The sequence below is a fragment of the Pseudomyrmex gracilis genome, unplaced genomic scaffold (assembly GCF_002006095.1).
Source record: "Pseudomyrmex gracilis isolate BER0280 unplaced genomic scaffold, ASM200609v1 scaffold_19, whole genome shotgun sequence".
In the NCBI taxonomy this organism is placed as follows: domain Eukaryota; kingdom Metazoa; phylum Arthropoda; class Insecta; order Hymenoptera; family Formicidae; genus Pseudomyrmex; species Pseudomyrmex gracilis.
Genome location: NW_018020603.1, coordinates 1128502 through 1143126, shown reverse-complemented (window position 1 = coordinate 1143126; position 14625 = coordinate 1128502). Strand labels below are relative to the sequence as shown.

The following is a 14625-nucleotide window of genomic DNA, read 5'->3' as shown; positions in this document are numbered from 1 at the left end:
TACCACTTAAAATCAAATATGACATTTTGTAAAACAAATTGATGTAATTATTAATAATATTTTTTGTTATCTTCTAAGTTAAAAAAAAAATAATAACAAAGTAGATGTGCCATCACAGCACAGTTTTTAAAAAATTGTTTAATTATTTTTCAATAAAAAATAAATATATTTTTTTAATTTTCTAATGTAAGTAATTAAAGAACGTTGAAGTTTTACTACTAGGCTGTCGAGACAAGACGATTCGCTCGTTTTGATATCTCATGGAGTTATGGCGGCAGCCGCTTAATAGGTATCGTAAATCGCGATGATTAATGCCTCGTTCCGAATAATGCGCGACACACATGTCTGCACTTGGTTACATAATGGATATCAGTAAGAACGTAAATATCGATAGTAATATAAGTTGATATTGCTTTCACTACTCGTGGCCGAAGTCAGGAAACAGTAATTGAAAGGTTTCCTTGCGGTGCAATTGTAGTAATAAGTTGTTCATTATGTTATAACACACAATTGAATACCGTACAGTACCGTACACCATGAGAGATAGCGTATCGAGTAAACGTAACTTTTGTAATTGTCGAGACGCAATGCTTTCTCCGAGGAACGACAGCAGAAATATCGGAATCTTTATTTCTTCACAGGGGAGTGACACAAATATTTATAAATATTTTTATCTACATAGTTTTCACTTTTTAATTTCCGCAAAGTATCTTGCAATTACTCGTATTTCAAATAAATAATATTATTCAAAATGCTGATATCAAAATTATAAAACACTTAAATTTAAAATAAAATTAAATAAACAAATATACGTCCGAATATTTTAGAGTATCTCAATGTGTGTAATATCTATTTTACGCTCTATGTGTGTGCAATTATTTATGTGTTTAATTAAATTCCAATACTAAAGCAAAACGCGCTGTCTGTTACAGCGGAAACCTCGCAAAGTGCCACGTCCCCAGACACCGTCCAATGTGGGGGGTGCAGGGCGTCCTACCCCCTCGGCGAGATCGTCCGGTTCATCGAGCACAAGGTCAACCACTGTCGGAGCACTCTTCAGGGCTGCCACAGTCCACCGGCGACGGCTGCGCCAGAGGACTCAGACCCAGAAGATGCCCTCACTCTGAAGGCCGCGGACCCGGACTCGAAGCTGAATTCGGTTCCCAGCATCTCGGCGCCCATCAACAAGAGAAGCAGTCGACTGGAGAGCCCGCCAACACCCCAGGGCCCGGGACCGGATACCGGAAGTCCGATCGATCTTAAGGCGAGCGCCAGCTCGACGCCAAAGAGACGGACAGAGGACGAAAAAGAGGATCTTCCGAAGAAACAAAAGACCGAGTCTGTGGATGCCGACACAAATACAGTTAATTCCGGTAAGTTTCTTGTCCCATATTTTTTTTATCATTAAAAACAAATCAGCTTAGAATGATCAAAAATATGTGATAAAACTCTTTAAAAGTTTTTTTGAGTTACTTAAAAAAAAAAACATGTATTTAGAAAATTCGCAAATAGTTTGCTAACGAAGGTGACACAGTCTCTTATTGTCAGAAATAAATTGCAACGAGAATAACGCAATAATCTCTCTAATATATATTTCGTTTGCCGATTTTGCATATTTCACTCTTGTATCATTCCACATTTGGTAGCGATCATGAGAAAGTGTGTCAGAGGATTTTTTTGTTGTTCTCTACAAAGGTGCACACCGAGAGATCCATCATGCTGGTTTGAAATCGTACTAGTTTGGCGAATTGTCGATCGCTACCGAAGGGGGGTGGAAGCGAGAGGGTGTTTTAAAGTACAGTTATATAGGGGGCTGCCATGTGATGTCGAACCTGGCCAGACAAGCACGAACAATAGGTCGGTGGATTCGATTTTTGAATTTAAACCGCCCGCTCGGGGATTGGGGTGAACCTGCCCCCCTCTCGTTGTTCGTATGACCCCCTTTCGTCGGGAATACATTGTCGTACGTCGAAAGGTTTAACGCGCGAGTATCGTTCAGCGACATAATATGCGCTCGATACACGGAAAATATACGTTGTCTTCGCGTTCGATTTCTTTGTGCAATCGAGTTGAATAATGAAACAAACTGTTTTTGCCTTTTTTTTTGCATAGTTCGCAAGAGAATTATTCTAAACTATTATTTTAACAAATGTCCTATCAAGTGAAATATTTATCATCGGAGGAAAATTTTTTTTTTTTTTTTTTGAATAGTTTAAAAGTACTTTTGCGATTGAGAGAGAAACCGATATTGAGATTTACTTTAATTAACTTCAAAGAGAGAGTCCAAGGCGGGTCTAAAACGAAATTTACGTTCTCGATGAATGCATTTCCTGAGAGATTCCTCTCTTATGCAGTGCTTAATCGTTCAAATTGACGCAAGAACCTGCTTTGCAACACAGAACGGGTTTCGTCCCTGATGTCAATCACTGTGAGTTTTCTTCTATTTTCTCTCGCAATTAAATTATTTTTATCATCGCGCGATTCTCGATCATTAAAACTCCACTTGAGAAGTCCAAGTTGCTGAAAAATAATTTTACTTCGCGCTCTATAGAATTCAGAAACATCTAAAATAAAGATGAACGATATGATGCGGTACCGTAAAATTCCTAGAATTTGTAAGTATCGTATTTTCGGAAAGTGATGGTGGATGAACGTAATTGTGTTTCTCGAGGAGCAGCGCGACATATTCGATCGCTCGCGCGCCAGTGTCTCTTTAAAGTTTCATCACGCTCCGTGGCGCTCGTTCTGTGAATCCCCTTCTCGCGAGCAACACGCGAGAGAGAGTTAACCCTTTCCGAACTGGTCCGGTGCGATCGCTATAAGAATTACTCGGCTCGCTCGTGCTCATCCTGCCGTTCGCGTCCAGGGATATATTCCCCGCTTAAGCCCCTTTTGTCGCTTTTTTTGTCAGATTTTTTGTTGCCGGACAACCACGTCGAAAAGCCCAATTAGAATCGTCCTATTGTTCGGCCACGTGGTCCGCACGAGCCGTCCACACGGAGAACGTCCATATGGGCGGACGGTGAGCGGTGTATGCTTCACGCTCGGTTCTCGAGCGCGTTGCATGCGAACAGGTAAAGCAAGAGCGTATCAGAAACACGAACGTGGGGTGGCACTAACAGGATGTGCCAGGACCCTCCGATGCTACGGCCAGAAGCGTGTTTCCCTTCGTGATTTCTAGGATGTGTTTTTTTTTGTCGTCCGACTAGAAAACGTTAAAAAAAACGTTCGGCGCATTTTCCAAAACTTGATGGAGAAATATTTTTTTACCCTCTCTCCCACCCCTCGTTTCTAAAAAAAAAAAAAAAACATGAAATATTTTTTTTTACGTTTGCTCAAGTTTCAACGCAGCAAACTATCGCCAAAACTCTATGATGTAAAGAAAATCCGGTTATGCATAAAAATAGAGAACGAGCGAAGCATATTTTTGTGCAAGAAAATGAATAGCGAAGGGCGATGTACGTCCGGGGAAAGAAAAGATAAAAGGAGGAAGGGTAGGAGGAAAGGGGCGATAATCCGTCGAAATTGACACCAAGCAGCGCTCCCGGTGAGATGCAGATTTGATCTATCTGTCACGTTTGTCTGGGAATATTAATTCTCGTTTTCGCGGGCGAGGTTTTTCTCTGGCAGCTTTATGGCTCCTTTCCGACCCGCGCGTCTCGCCCTCACCGTTCTTTCCTTCCTAGTAAAGTCGACGACTTCCCGGACCGCCCGAGGTGAGCGGAGAATTGCTTGCGAATTGGCTGTCGCTCGAGGTTTCGGGGTTCTCTCGCTGCAGCTTTTTCGTCCTTCCTCTTGCCGTTTCCTCCATTTTCGCGGAAGGAAGGAAGTCGACAAAAACGGCATGTACGCGATACACTGAGAAAAAAAAATAAACCGTCGAACGGTTTTTCGGTCGTACATTTTGCGCGGAAACGTGCCTGCTTGTATTTTATAATTTATCGTTTTTTCATGAGAAGTTGCATTATTCTCTTTGATTACTTAAATCATTTAATCAATAATATCGTTTTGTATTTACGCGCACACATATGTGCCGCGCACGTCTGTTATTTATTACAATGAACTTGTTAATATGACAAAATTGAGTGAGAAGAACGCTAATATAAATGTCAACTTGAATATCTTCATATGACGGATCCTTTGAGGAGTTTGCTTCCGTTTCGACAGCCATTCGGTTCATATTTTACTTCAGTTCTTTCTCGACAATGACAAGGTGGCTGCGTTCTTCGTTTCCTTTGCGCTTATCTCATGCGTCTTGTAGAAAAGGATAGAGAGAGAGAGAGAGAGAGAGAGAGAGAGAGAGAGAGAGAGAGAGAGAGAGAGAGGGACAGAGAGAGAACGTCATCAAAGCTTACAAAGCAGAAGTTCAATATATACGACTTCAATACGCTGTGATGCATTTAAATTACCAGGTCGAGTGGCTTCTTGATTAATTTTTTTTCCCTTACGTCGTCGCCTTACAATGTAAGACGAGTTCGTCGTTCGTCGTTTTTTCTCTCTTTCTCTCAATAGTGTAGCGCTACAAGAAAAACGAAGCTGTAAAAGCAGGTTGTGATGAAGAATAGACAATTCTAGACTTCTTCGAAACCTTCAGTCCTGTTATTGCAAACTTATCGTAGCGCGTTTCGGTATTTTCCTCTCTTGTCATCCAGTTCTCCAACTCTTTCTTTCAGATCTCTAGGTGCGTGTGTACACTCACACATTTGATCTTATTTACAACATGTAAAAATATAACTTCGTATAAAATATATATTTTCTCAATACCGTTTGTTCTGTGGTGTAAAAGTTTAGTGGTATTTCAGCGACTCGAACAAAATTTAGATCCTTCTTTTTGTTAAATGAAGAAGACTCGGTCCTTGAAAAGGATTAATAGTGTTGGTCGATTCGCAAAGTCTGCGGTTTGAACGGACAAACTGAGTAACGCAAGACATAAAGAATAACGCGAAGCACAGTCTGACCAATCCTTTCGCGGGATTCTAGTGACCACAAGGAGTGTATTATGCTACCATTCGAATATTCGTTTAGAGGGGACAGAATCACGCCGGTCGTTATATTCGCGATTTTAATGGCTTTGGCTCTTTGCCGTGCGACACTTTGCGGTAGGTTCAACGTATCGTAAATAAAAACTTTACTGGAAAAAAAGGGGCGCACTACTATATACACAATATATAGACCGAATATTTTAATAATACTGGATACAATTAAAAGAAGATTTACAACTGTGTAATATGTATATCATATACGTACTTATAAAAAAAATTAACGATATAAAGAATTATTTCAATTAAGGTAAATAACTTATTTTATGATAATAATAATAATATTAATATAATAATAATAACTTTTATATTAAAACACAATTAATCACACAATTTTATAACACAAAAGAAAGCATCATAACGGAAGCGATTTAAAAGACAAGGCAGCAGCTGTTCTTAAGCCTAACCGACAAATAAAATATTATAACAAAACAGAAGAAATATTAAAGACAACAATAACTTTCGGTAGCTATCTTGAAACACAAATACAGACTCCTAATATTCCCATTTTGCTTCAATACGAGCAATGTATTTTATACATTTATTTATTTATTTTTATACAATATATATTTTTTCACTGATTATTTTTTATATTAATTAATACAAACCTTTTTGTTCTTCAATTAATCAGTTTCGATGAGCATTGAACACTTTTCGTTACTGAGTAACATTTATCTCAGCTAGTTATTTAATTAATAGGTCCAGTAAAATGATTAAAATCACCCGCAAACTACCCACCTGGACATGATCCGCTGCGCGTTATCCCTTTTAAGTGCGGCCCTTGTGCCAACAACAAAGTGCATACGTCGCATACATTGGCTAATCGATATTTTAATATTGTCACACGCCATTCTGGATTAAAGGCCTTTGTGTGTGTGGATGTGTGTGTATATGTGTGTGTACGTTATGACGTCATTGGGCGGCAGATGTGTCGCGTCCAAAAAGATTTTCGAGAGCGTGGCACAACATCGCGTACGCGATTAAAATTCGCTTGTACACCAAACATATATTATTTATGGCTATATATGTAATTGCAAATATTCTAAATGTAATTAAAGCTATTCTTTTATTACTTCTTTTATTTTTTTCTGCAACAATTATGTTTTCTCTAATCAAAAAGTAAATCAAGTTTATTAAAATACTTTTAAATTAAATATATAATTTCTAAATATTTTTTATTGTGATATTTGATTATAATTAATAATAAATAATAATTTTACAAAACTTACTTAATTGCTTATGGCCTGTAACTATTGTGAAAAAAGTTTTTTATTTACTGAAATATTTGTCTCGGAAAAACAAACTTGAACATCTTACGGAAACGTATATTTCGACGACTGCATCGATGCTAGAGGGGCGGATTCGTGTTAAGTCTTCCGTAAAAGGGTTGAAAGGAAGTATTTGTGCGATGACCAGGGCACGAGTCGTTGTTAAACAATGGCGTTCCGAACGATTTGCCCGTAAACGTCGCATAGGTCAATTTGTCGGGCAATTTCTGAAGAAAATCGTTCGGTCACTATCATCGGAGATGATGTCGTGTTTCATGTGCAGACTCATCGTTTATTCAATTCTACTGCTCGTTTTGTCGATTTTCAAACTTTTTTCCTACTTTTTTCAACATTTTCTTTGTTTTTGAAATATAAATCTTTAACAACAAATTCTAATTTGCAAACTCAAATCTGACAAATATTGAATTTTATTTTTATACTAAAAGATAATTATAAATAATAACATATTAATAAATAAATAAAAATACTAACGTATATAAAAAGTATTAGTACTTTTATTTATTAGTACTATTTTCTAAGTTAGCTAGCCACAACCATCATTTTCCTCAGACAAGGCCTAGGGAAATCTGAAGAAATAATCCTAACGGATAGCCATCCGAGAAGTTTGCATATGAAAAGCGCGCGGGTGAACTGATACACCTTTATTATGCTTGAGCACTTGCTTATCGCTCGCACCGCTGGCATCTCTCTTCCCCGGGGAAGTCGGCAATATTTTTGACTTTCGGGAAAAGAAACAGCCGATCACTTCAACAAAAGATGAGAGTGAAGGGAAAAACAGCATGCTCGAACACCCAAAGCGTGAAACAATACGAATTTTCGCGCTCTATCTGTGGTGCCTTTATTCCAGGGATGACTTGACTATAGTTTCTTTCTCTCTCTCTCTCTTTCTCTCTATTCTTTGCTCCTTTTTTCTTCTCTCACTTTTAATTTACTATCCGAAGCCGAAAATCTCTAATTTGTACCTCACACTCGTTTCGTTAAGAAAGATCAGGCCTGAAGATGACTTGGAAAATTTCAAAGTTTGGTAACTTGACCGACTCGAGCTCGTTAAAGTTTTTACAGAAATCCTATTACGATTTGACTTAATTTTCACAATTTTTACAGCAGCAACCAGTTTAAATAAATATAAAATATAAAATTTATAATATATAATAAGGAAATAGTTTTTTATATTTATAAACCATCAACATTTTCAAAACATTGTTTGTCTAGAGATATTATCAAGAGATAATTTATAAAAAATATAAATATAGAATATAGAATATATATATATATATATATATATAATATATACTTTTTATTTTTTATATATTTTTTTTTTTTGAGCGAAATTCTCGGCAGTTCGTATTGTCAAGAGTTTCCTGTTTCTTCCTCTGCGGTATTCTGTTCCTTTACGACTTTCTCCTCGATCTTTCCGACAATTGAAAAATCGCGTGCGTCAATGAGATGAAATTGCAACGATCGTCTCTTATTCCGTGCGACGCGTAAACGCTGCGAGCGTAATCCTGGTGAAAGGTCAGCATAGCGAGAAAGAAAAGTCCCTCGCCCACCTCGGGCTCGTTATTCTACTTAGCACCTTGTTACATACAACAAAATGTGTTCTATTGTGTATTGTCGTGAGATAAACTATCATTTATTCGTTGACAGTGTCGAGTGTTGTTCCTAATTTTATTTAAGATTCATTGTTTTCACATCCTGTTCGCCGTCATCAGACGATCTCTCAAAGTTGAGCGGTTCCATGAATTGCTCTGTGACTAATTTCTTGTCAACGTTACGTGTTATATGAGTATATGTACGAAAAAAGCAAGAAAACAACTGTAGAGACAAAAGTACGAATATCTTAGCGATGAAAGGTATCTGTTTAAATGCAACAAATGGAAACAGTTTTCTCTAAGAAATAAATCCTAAGAATTTGGAAGAACATAATGCAAAAAACTTGTGTCCCAATCCGGCGATTGTTCGGCTTTAAGACGATCTTGAAGCTGTGTTCCTAACAAAGATCTCTCCCTATCCCGAACGGCCATTTAATTAGGACCACTTTATTTTGCTGCAGCCTTTTGTCTCTCACTGACTTTCCTTCCTGTCGTCCAAGTACCGCGAGACAGTGAGGTACGAGGGGGAGGAAGGGACCACAGTCCTGAACTTTTTAATCTCTTACAAGAAGAAACACCCCTCTACAACGCGCTCATATTTATCTCGTCTAAGAAGTTTCTTCCTGAACAACGCTGTGCAAAGGTATTTATTTGTCCTGTGCGAGTCGCTTGGGTTCTCGAATTCGTCTAGTCCGCAAACTTGTCGAATTGAAAGAGAAAGAAATCCATGGGCGTGCGTTCTCATAGCCACAATGTTTTTTTAATTTGAGATAGATTGTCGATTTAAACAATATTTATATTTATATTTTTTTATAAATCTCAATCAATATTTATATTTTTTTATAAATCAATCAATATATATCAATATATTTATATTTTTTTATAAAACTTTCATATGAAAGAATTTATTTCATATAAAAATAACTTTAGATGGAAAAATGATTAATTGATGTGTCTCAAGCGATTTAGCTTATCTCTTAAGACGTAAATTTAAAAAAAAATCTCCCTTCTCGAACCCGTGTCCGGCGTTAAGATCTGGCGGGAATATGCTTTGCGATGCTTTCACTCGCAAAGTAAGGGTCGCTCTTAAGCACACGGTACGTGCATCCTCCGTCCTTCCGTTGGGGTTGTTTTTTCTTTATGATAGTCTTCTCTCATTCTCGCCGATGGTGCTACGTCGAATTAATAAAATCCACAGACTCGCCCCAAACTTATGCGAAGCGGACATCCACTGTGCTACGTGGGGTGTGAAAAATGGCCGAAAATCTGATATTCCGGATTAAAAACATTGAAATTCAAAACCCGTCCCTCCCGCGTCATAAGCTCTCGCGCGCGCTATAGGGAAGGAGGGTCGGGAAGTCGTTAAGGGTCAGTTTCAGCCGCATGCCGTGGTAACCGACCCCCGCCAGCCTCTCCCGCACCCTCTGTCTTGGCCGTAGTTCGACTAGGATATTATTTTTAAGCCCCCGCAACACACTCGCCGAGCCGAACCGCAATTTGACACAAACGCGCCGTTTGAATTCCGAATTCAATCGGCCGGGGCCGATCTTTGTCCCGATTCCGCGAAATTAAGGGTGGTTCGGAAATTGATAGTGTTGCCTCGGAGGCATGTACGCGCACATGTTACGTGTGCATGTGCGCGTTTTACGACCCGCCGCTACATACGTCGTGAAATCACCGTGAAGTATCGAATCCTATCGTCAGATTATTACGATATATCCGGAGTCTTGTAATCATTTTATTCGCGGCTGTAATTTATTGAATTATATCCGCAGCTTTGTCGATTTCCTCTCGCTTTTTTTACAATAATCTTCTAATAAAACAGTGTTGTGTATATCTATAAACTAACTCCTTTTCCCGGTGAGAAACAATTACAATTACAACTTATATATTTAGATTTCTTTTTTGCTGTGCGAAAGGGAATTCCTCTAGAGTGCAATTCTTCGATTTAGCAACTGTGATTCTTAACCACCACAATGTGCATGTATCTGTTTCAGAGCCAAGGTGGCTGCAATGCTCACAGTGTTCCCGGCGGCTCTGCTCGGCGTGGGAGCTGGTTCAGCATGTACAGAGCATGCACGGCGCCCGCCTCTATTGCTCCTCCTCCTCGTCGACGAACTCGTCGTCAAATACTCCGGCGCCGAGTCCACCGACGCCTACACCGACGCACGCGCACCATCTCAGCCCGCCAAATCACTTGAACTTGAGCGGCAAGTCCACCGGAAGTTCTTCAGCGGCGAATTCGTCCGGCGGCACAAACACAAGCGGAAGTAGCAGTGGACGACAACAGCTTCAAAGCTCGGCATCTTTGATGGGCGAACCTCTCCATAATTTCTTGAGACTGCCCCAGCCTTTGGATCGAAATTTTCCACCTATGTTCAGGCCAGATTTTCTCACATTGAATCCTTTAGCAGGATACAGAGGTCTCCAGGAGTTGCAGACAGCCACGCGAAATCTGCAGAACCTGGGCGATCCGCTTCGCGGTATAGACGGCTTGAATCTGGGTGACCCGTTGGTACGCAGTTCATTGGACTCTCTAAACAATGCCCGAAACTTAGCAAATTTGGCAGAGTTGTCGCATGGTCGCGGTCTTGCCGGTCAAGCACACCCACCTCCACTCGAAGCGAACCTGGATTTTTACTCAGCGCGCCTAAGGAGCCTCGCTAATCCGTCCTTAGGCGCGGCTCCATCTACACCTAGCGGTAACCCTACGACAAATCCTCCTCCCCCACCAGTACCTCCGGTACCACCGGTTCCAGTCGCCAGCAGTGTTCAGCAGCAGCAGCAGCAACAGCAACAACAATCCCAACCGCCACAACCGCAGTCTCATCCTCAATCAGTGGAACCGCCTAGTCCGGCCTCGGCCAATCCCACAAATCTGACCCACAGCGTGGGTCACCAGAAAGAAACCTCGCCACCTTGTTACAGTCAAAGCCCAGTAGGTCATCATAACAATAACAACTCAACGGATAGTGAGAAAACTAGTCCGCCTGTAGCATCCACGCCAATAATCACCGATGCATCGTCAGAAACAGTATATACGTGCGAGGTCTGCGATAAAAAATTTCGTTTCCAATCGAACCTGATCGTTCATCGCCGCAGTCATCGAGACAAGGAGAGATATCAGCAGCAAGAAAATACGCAAGACAGCCAGAGTACGCCAACGAGGTGCGAAGTGTGCGACGTCGAGTTGGCAAGTTACACAGAACTGAGAAAGCACATGAGGAAGGAGCATCAGGAGCACATAAATTCAGCTGCTAGTCCTCAAGGCAGCGTCGAGACAGTGCCGGATGATGGGTCTAGTTGTGATGAGAACATGGATCTAGATGAAATGGAGGAGAATGAGCCGAAGACCGAGCGAGAAGATACGGAAGAGAACACACCGGAAGATTTGAGTACTACTCAAGGACAGAGTAGCGAAGAGAGCGGAGGACGAGTGGATAAACCAGCCAGTCTGGTGGGAGACCTAATGGAAAAATTTGGCTTGAGCAACATCGCTCAGTATTCAGAAGCATATCGACAGGCTCTTCAAGAGAATCATCGTAGTGGTTTTCTCAAAACCGAATCGCCGTGCAACCTTGCCAACTCTCTGAATAATAACAAAGAAAAGGAAAGCGCTTTGTCGCCTACAAATTTTAATTCTTCAACAACACCGAACATTTTTTCCGGTCAAGGATTTCCCAGATCATCGGGGCCGGATTTTGGAAGTCTCTGGCTACACAGTCCGCATTATTTAGAAAATAACGAGTTTCGTAAAGCATCCAAGGCCACAACATCTACCTTAGCGCTTCAGGGTCTGCCGAGTCCGTTGCTGAAGAAGGAACGAAGTGGTCGGAACGATACTTGTGAGTACTGCGGTAAAGTATTTAAAAACTGTTCGAATTTGACGGTTCACAGACGGTCGCATACAGGCGAGAAGCCGTACAAGTGCGAACTTTGCTCGTACGCTTGCGCTCAGAGCTCGAAACTTACCAGGCACATGAAAACTCATGGTCGTCACGGCAAGGATACGTATAAGTGTCGCTTTTGCGATATGCCGTTTTCGGTGCCTAGCACGCTGGAGAAACACATGAGGAAGTGCGTGGTGGTGGTGCAGCAAGGTCCTAAACTCGACATACCGTATCCGGTGATCAAAGATGAGGACTCTTCGCTCAGTAGCAAGGATACTTGATCCTGGAACGGAAGCCTACCGCCAATCCCGCCGCTATGGCCGCACAGGCCGCCTTATCCGGTATACTGAAGGTGGAGATTTTCTTCCTCAGGGACTTCGAGAGAAAGAGAGACACACGATGAACAACTCCGAGTTGCGCAAAGTCGAGTCAATCTCGACATTTACAACATATAAAGAATCTCTCTCGACGCGAAATGTCCGAGGTCACCTCTCGGGATTAGGAGAGGTGGTAGGTCGATGCGTGATCTCGAGAATGTCCGTTTCAACGGCCTGGAAATGGCCGTGTAAACATTTGATGAATCACAAGAAGCAACGAAATATGTGACGGAATCTCGCTCGCGCGAGAACTGCACGAACAATACATAAAAAAAGAACAGGTGATACAAAATTAAGGAAATTGCGTATACAAAGAGAAGATACTCGATAAGAAATCGCACTCTGCGCGACTTTAATTCACTAGAAAACGAACGAATGGTTACCAGTTTACGAGTCTCAGCACAGCTATTTAAAATATATATCGCTATAAATAGTTATAAATAACGAGAAAAGACATTATAAATATAAAGCTGCATATATATACATAAAGATATAAATAAATAAATATATAAATATATATATACATATATAAATATAAAGACAAAAATATGAAGAATATAAATATTATAAATAAGATAATCGAACACGGTTCGTAACTTTATTATCGCATTTGAAGATTATTTATTTAATAATATAGATATATACACATACACATACACATACACGCACACGCACACATATACACACTGTGTAACGTAATTATATATGTATAAATATTAATGAAAAATTTACAAAACTCTCGCCGTGTATATGCAACTATTTAGAAAATCTCGAAGCGAAGTCATTTTGTACATTAACACGACGTCGCTTCGTGAGATTGTGTCGATTGGAAAATCGACGTGTCGTTTTTTTTTTAAATGCATCGATTTTCCTTAAAAAGCGCAAGGAAAATAGAAATGACGATTCTGTATGTACATAATTACAAACATCGATATTCGAAAAAACCCTGTTACATATATCAATTCCTAGAAAATACTGAGCATAATTGATTTAAGAGGTAATATATAATAAAGGAGCTAATATGTGTATGTATTTAAAAGCTCTAGCTGGATCCTATGTATAATGTATTATAATCACCAGCGCGACTCACACACACAATTATCTTTATTAATATTATTATTGCTCTTATTACATATTGCCTTTATTATTATTATTAATATTATTATTGTTTTGTAATATAATTATTATTATTGTCATTATTATACTATTATTATTATTGCTCTATTATTATTAGCATCTTATATATATTATTATTACGTTTGTCATTATCATTACGGTTGCAGTGAGTTTATAGGCGCCGCTTTCATTATTTTATTTCGCTATTAAATTATTATCGCATATGTTTTTAAAGGTTAAGAAAATACCAAAGTTGTTTAGGTTTATGGCCGCTGATGGATGCGTCGTGCGACGCATCCGTCGAAGGAGTCGTTCAATCAGATAAGTTACAGCAACATTTCGTTCATGAGAAAAAATAATTCAACACAAAAATGTGACGATTGACAATTGACAAACCCTTGAAATAATGCTGAAAAGACACAGTTCCTCCTACTTATGAAAATTTTCCTTTACCTTCGACGGTTGCTTCGCATCTATATCGACATTTGTCATCTTCAGCGCGCTTTGTTCGTTGATTATATTTATTGCCGTCATATAGCGAACGAGCTGCGCTCGGTTTTCGCGGGATCGACATTGAGTATTGATCCTCCGAAAATCGTTCCGCAGTCAAAACCGAGGCGCAACAAGAATCGAATTTCCGTTTTCTCTCGTCCTCGTCCAAGACTGAAGCTTTCGCGGACGACGCGACGGTCTTTCTTCACGATTTTGCGTTCCATTTTATCTAGCAAATAGTTTTTCTCCTACTTTCTTTTTGTTTTTCTTAACGACGCCTCGTCGACGTAAAACGTTTTCGATGGGAACTGTTCCTAAGAGAGAGATATATTATATATATAAATATATATATACTTAGATAATAAGACAAAAAAGATAACTTTCCGCGAGAGGTACGAAAGATACAGTAAGAAAAATGCGAGTGTCGATCGCGTGTCCTTTTGTGATTTCATTGTGAATGTTATCCTTCTCGTTCCAGGGATGAATGTGCGTGTGAAAGAAAATCGGTGAAAGTGTGTGAATGATAAAAAAAAAAAAAAAACATTAAAAGCGATTAAAAACTCATATCAGATAGTTCTCTCGGTGTTAGACGTGTACGGCCCTAGATAAAAAAAATCTCTCGTTATCTAGTTAAAAGTTTGTTAGATCGATTCCTGAAATACGTACATGCCAGGCTCCGCGTTTCTACGACATATTATGTAAATAATGGCACTGCCCGTAGCGATGATCCAGAGCGAAAAAAAAAGTAAGAGAAAGAAAGAGCCGCGTCGTCGAAGAAGTATATTCAATAATAATCGCGTATAAAACACATGAAAAAAAAAAAAAAAAAA

The 14625-nt window shown here is 39.7% G+C and overlaps 1 protein-coding gene across 1 annotated transcript in view; it reads left to right on the top strand.

The window, feature by feature from the left end:
• The window catches only part of LOC109851703 (B-cell lymphoma/leukemia 11A), a 29873-nt gene extending 17218 nt beyond the window's left edge, over positions 1–12655 (top strand). Inside the window, exons 2-3 of the mRNA XM_020422036.1 lie at positions 933–1373; positions 9918–12655. Coding sequence (XP_020277625.1) covers positions 933–1373; positions 9918–12091 — 2615 coding nt within the window. The 3' untranslated portion in view covers positions 12092–12655. The remainder of the gene's footprint in view (positions 1–932; positions 1374–9917) is intronic.
• Positions 12656–14625: the final 1970 nt, after the last annotated feature.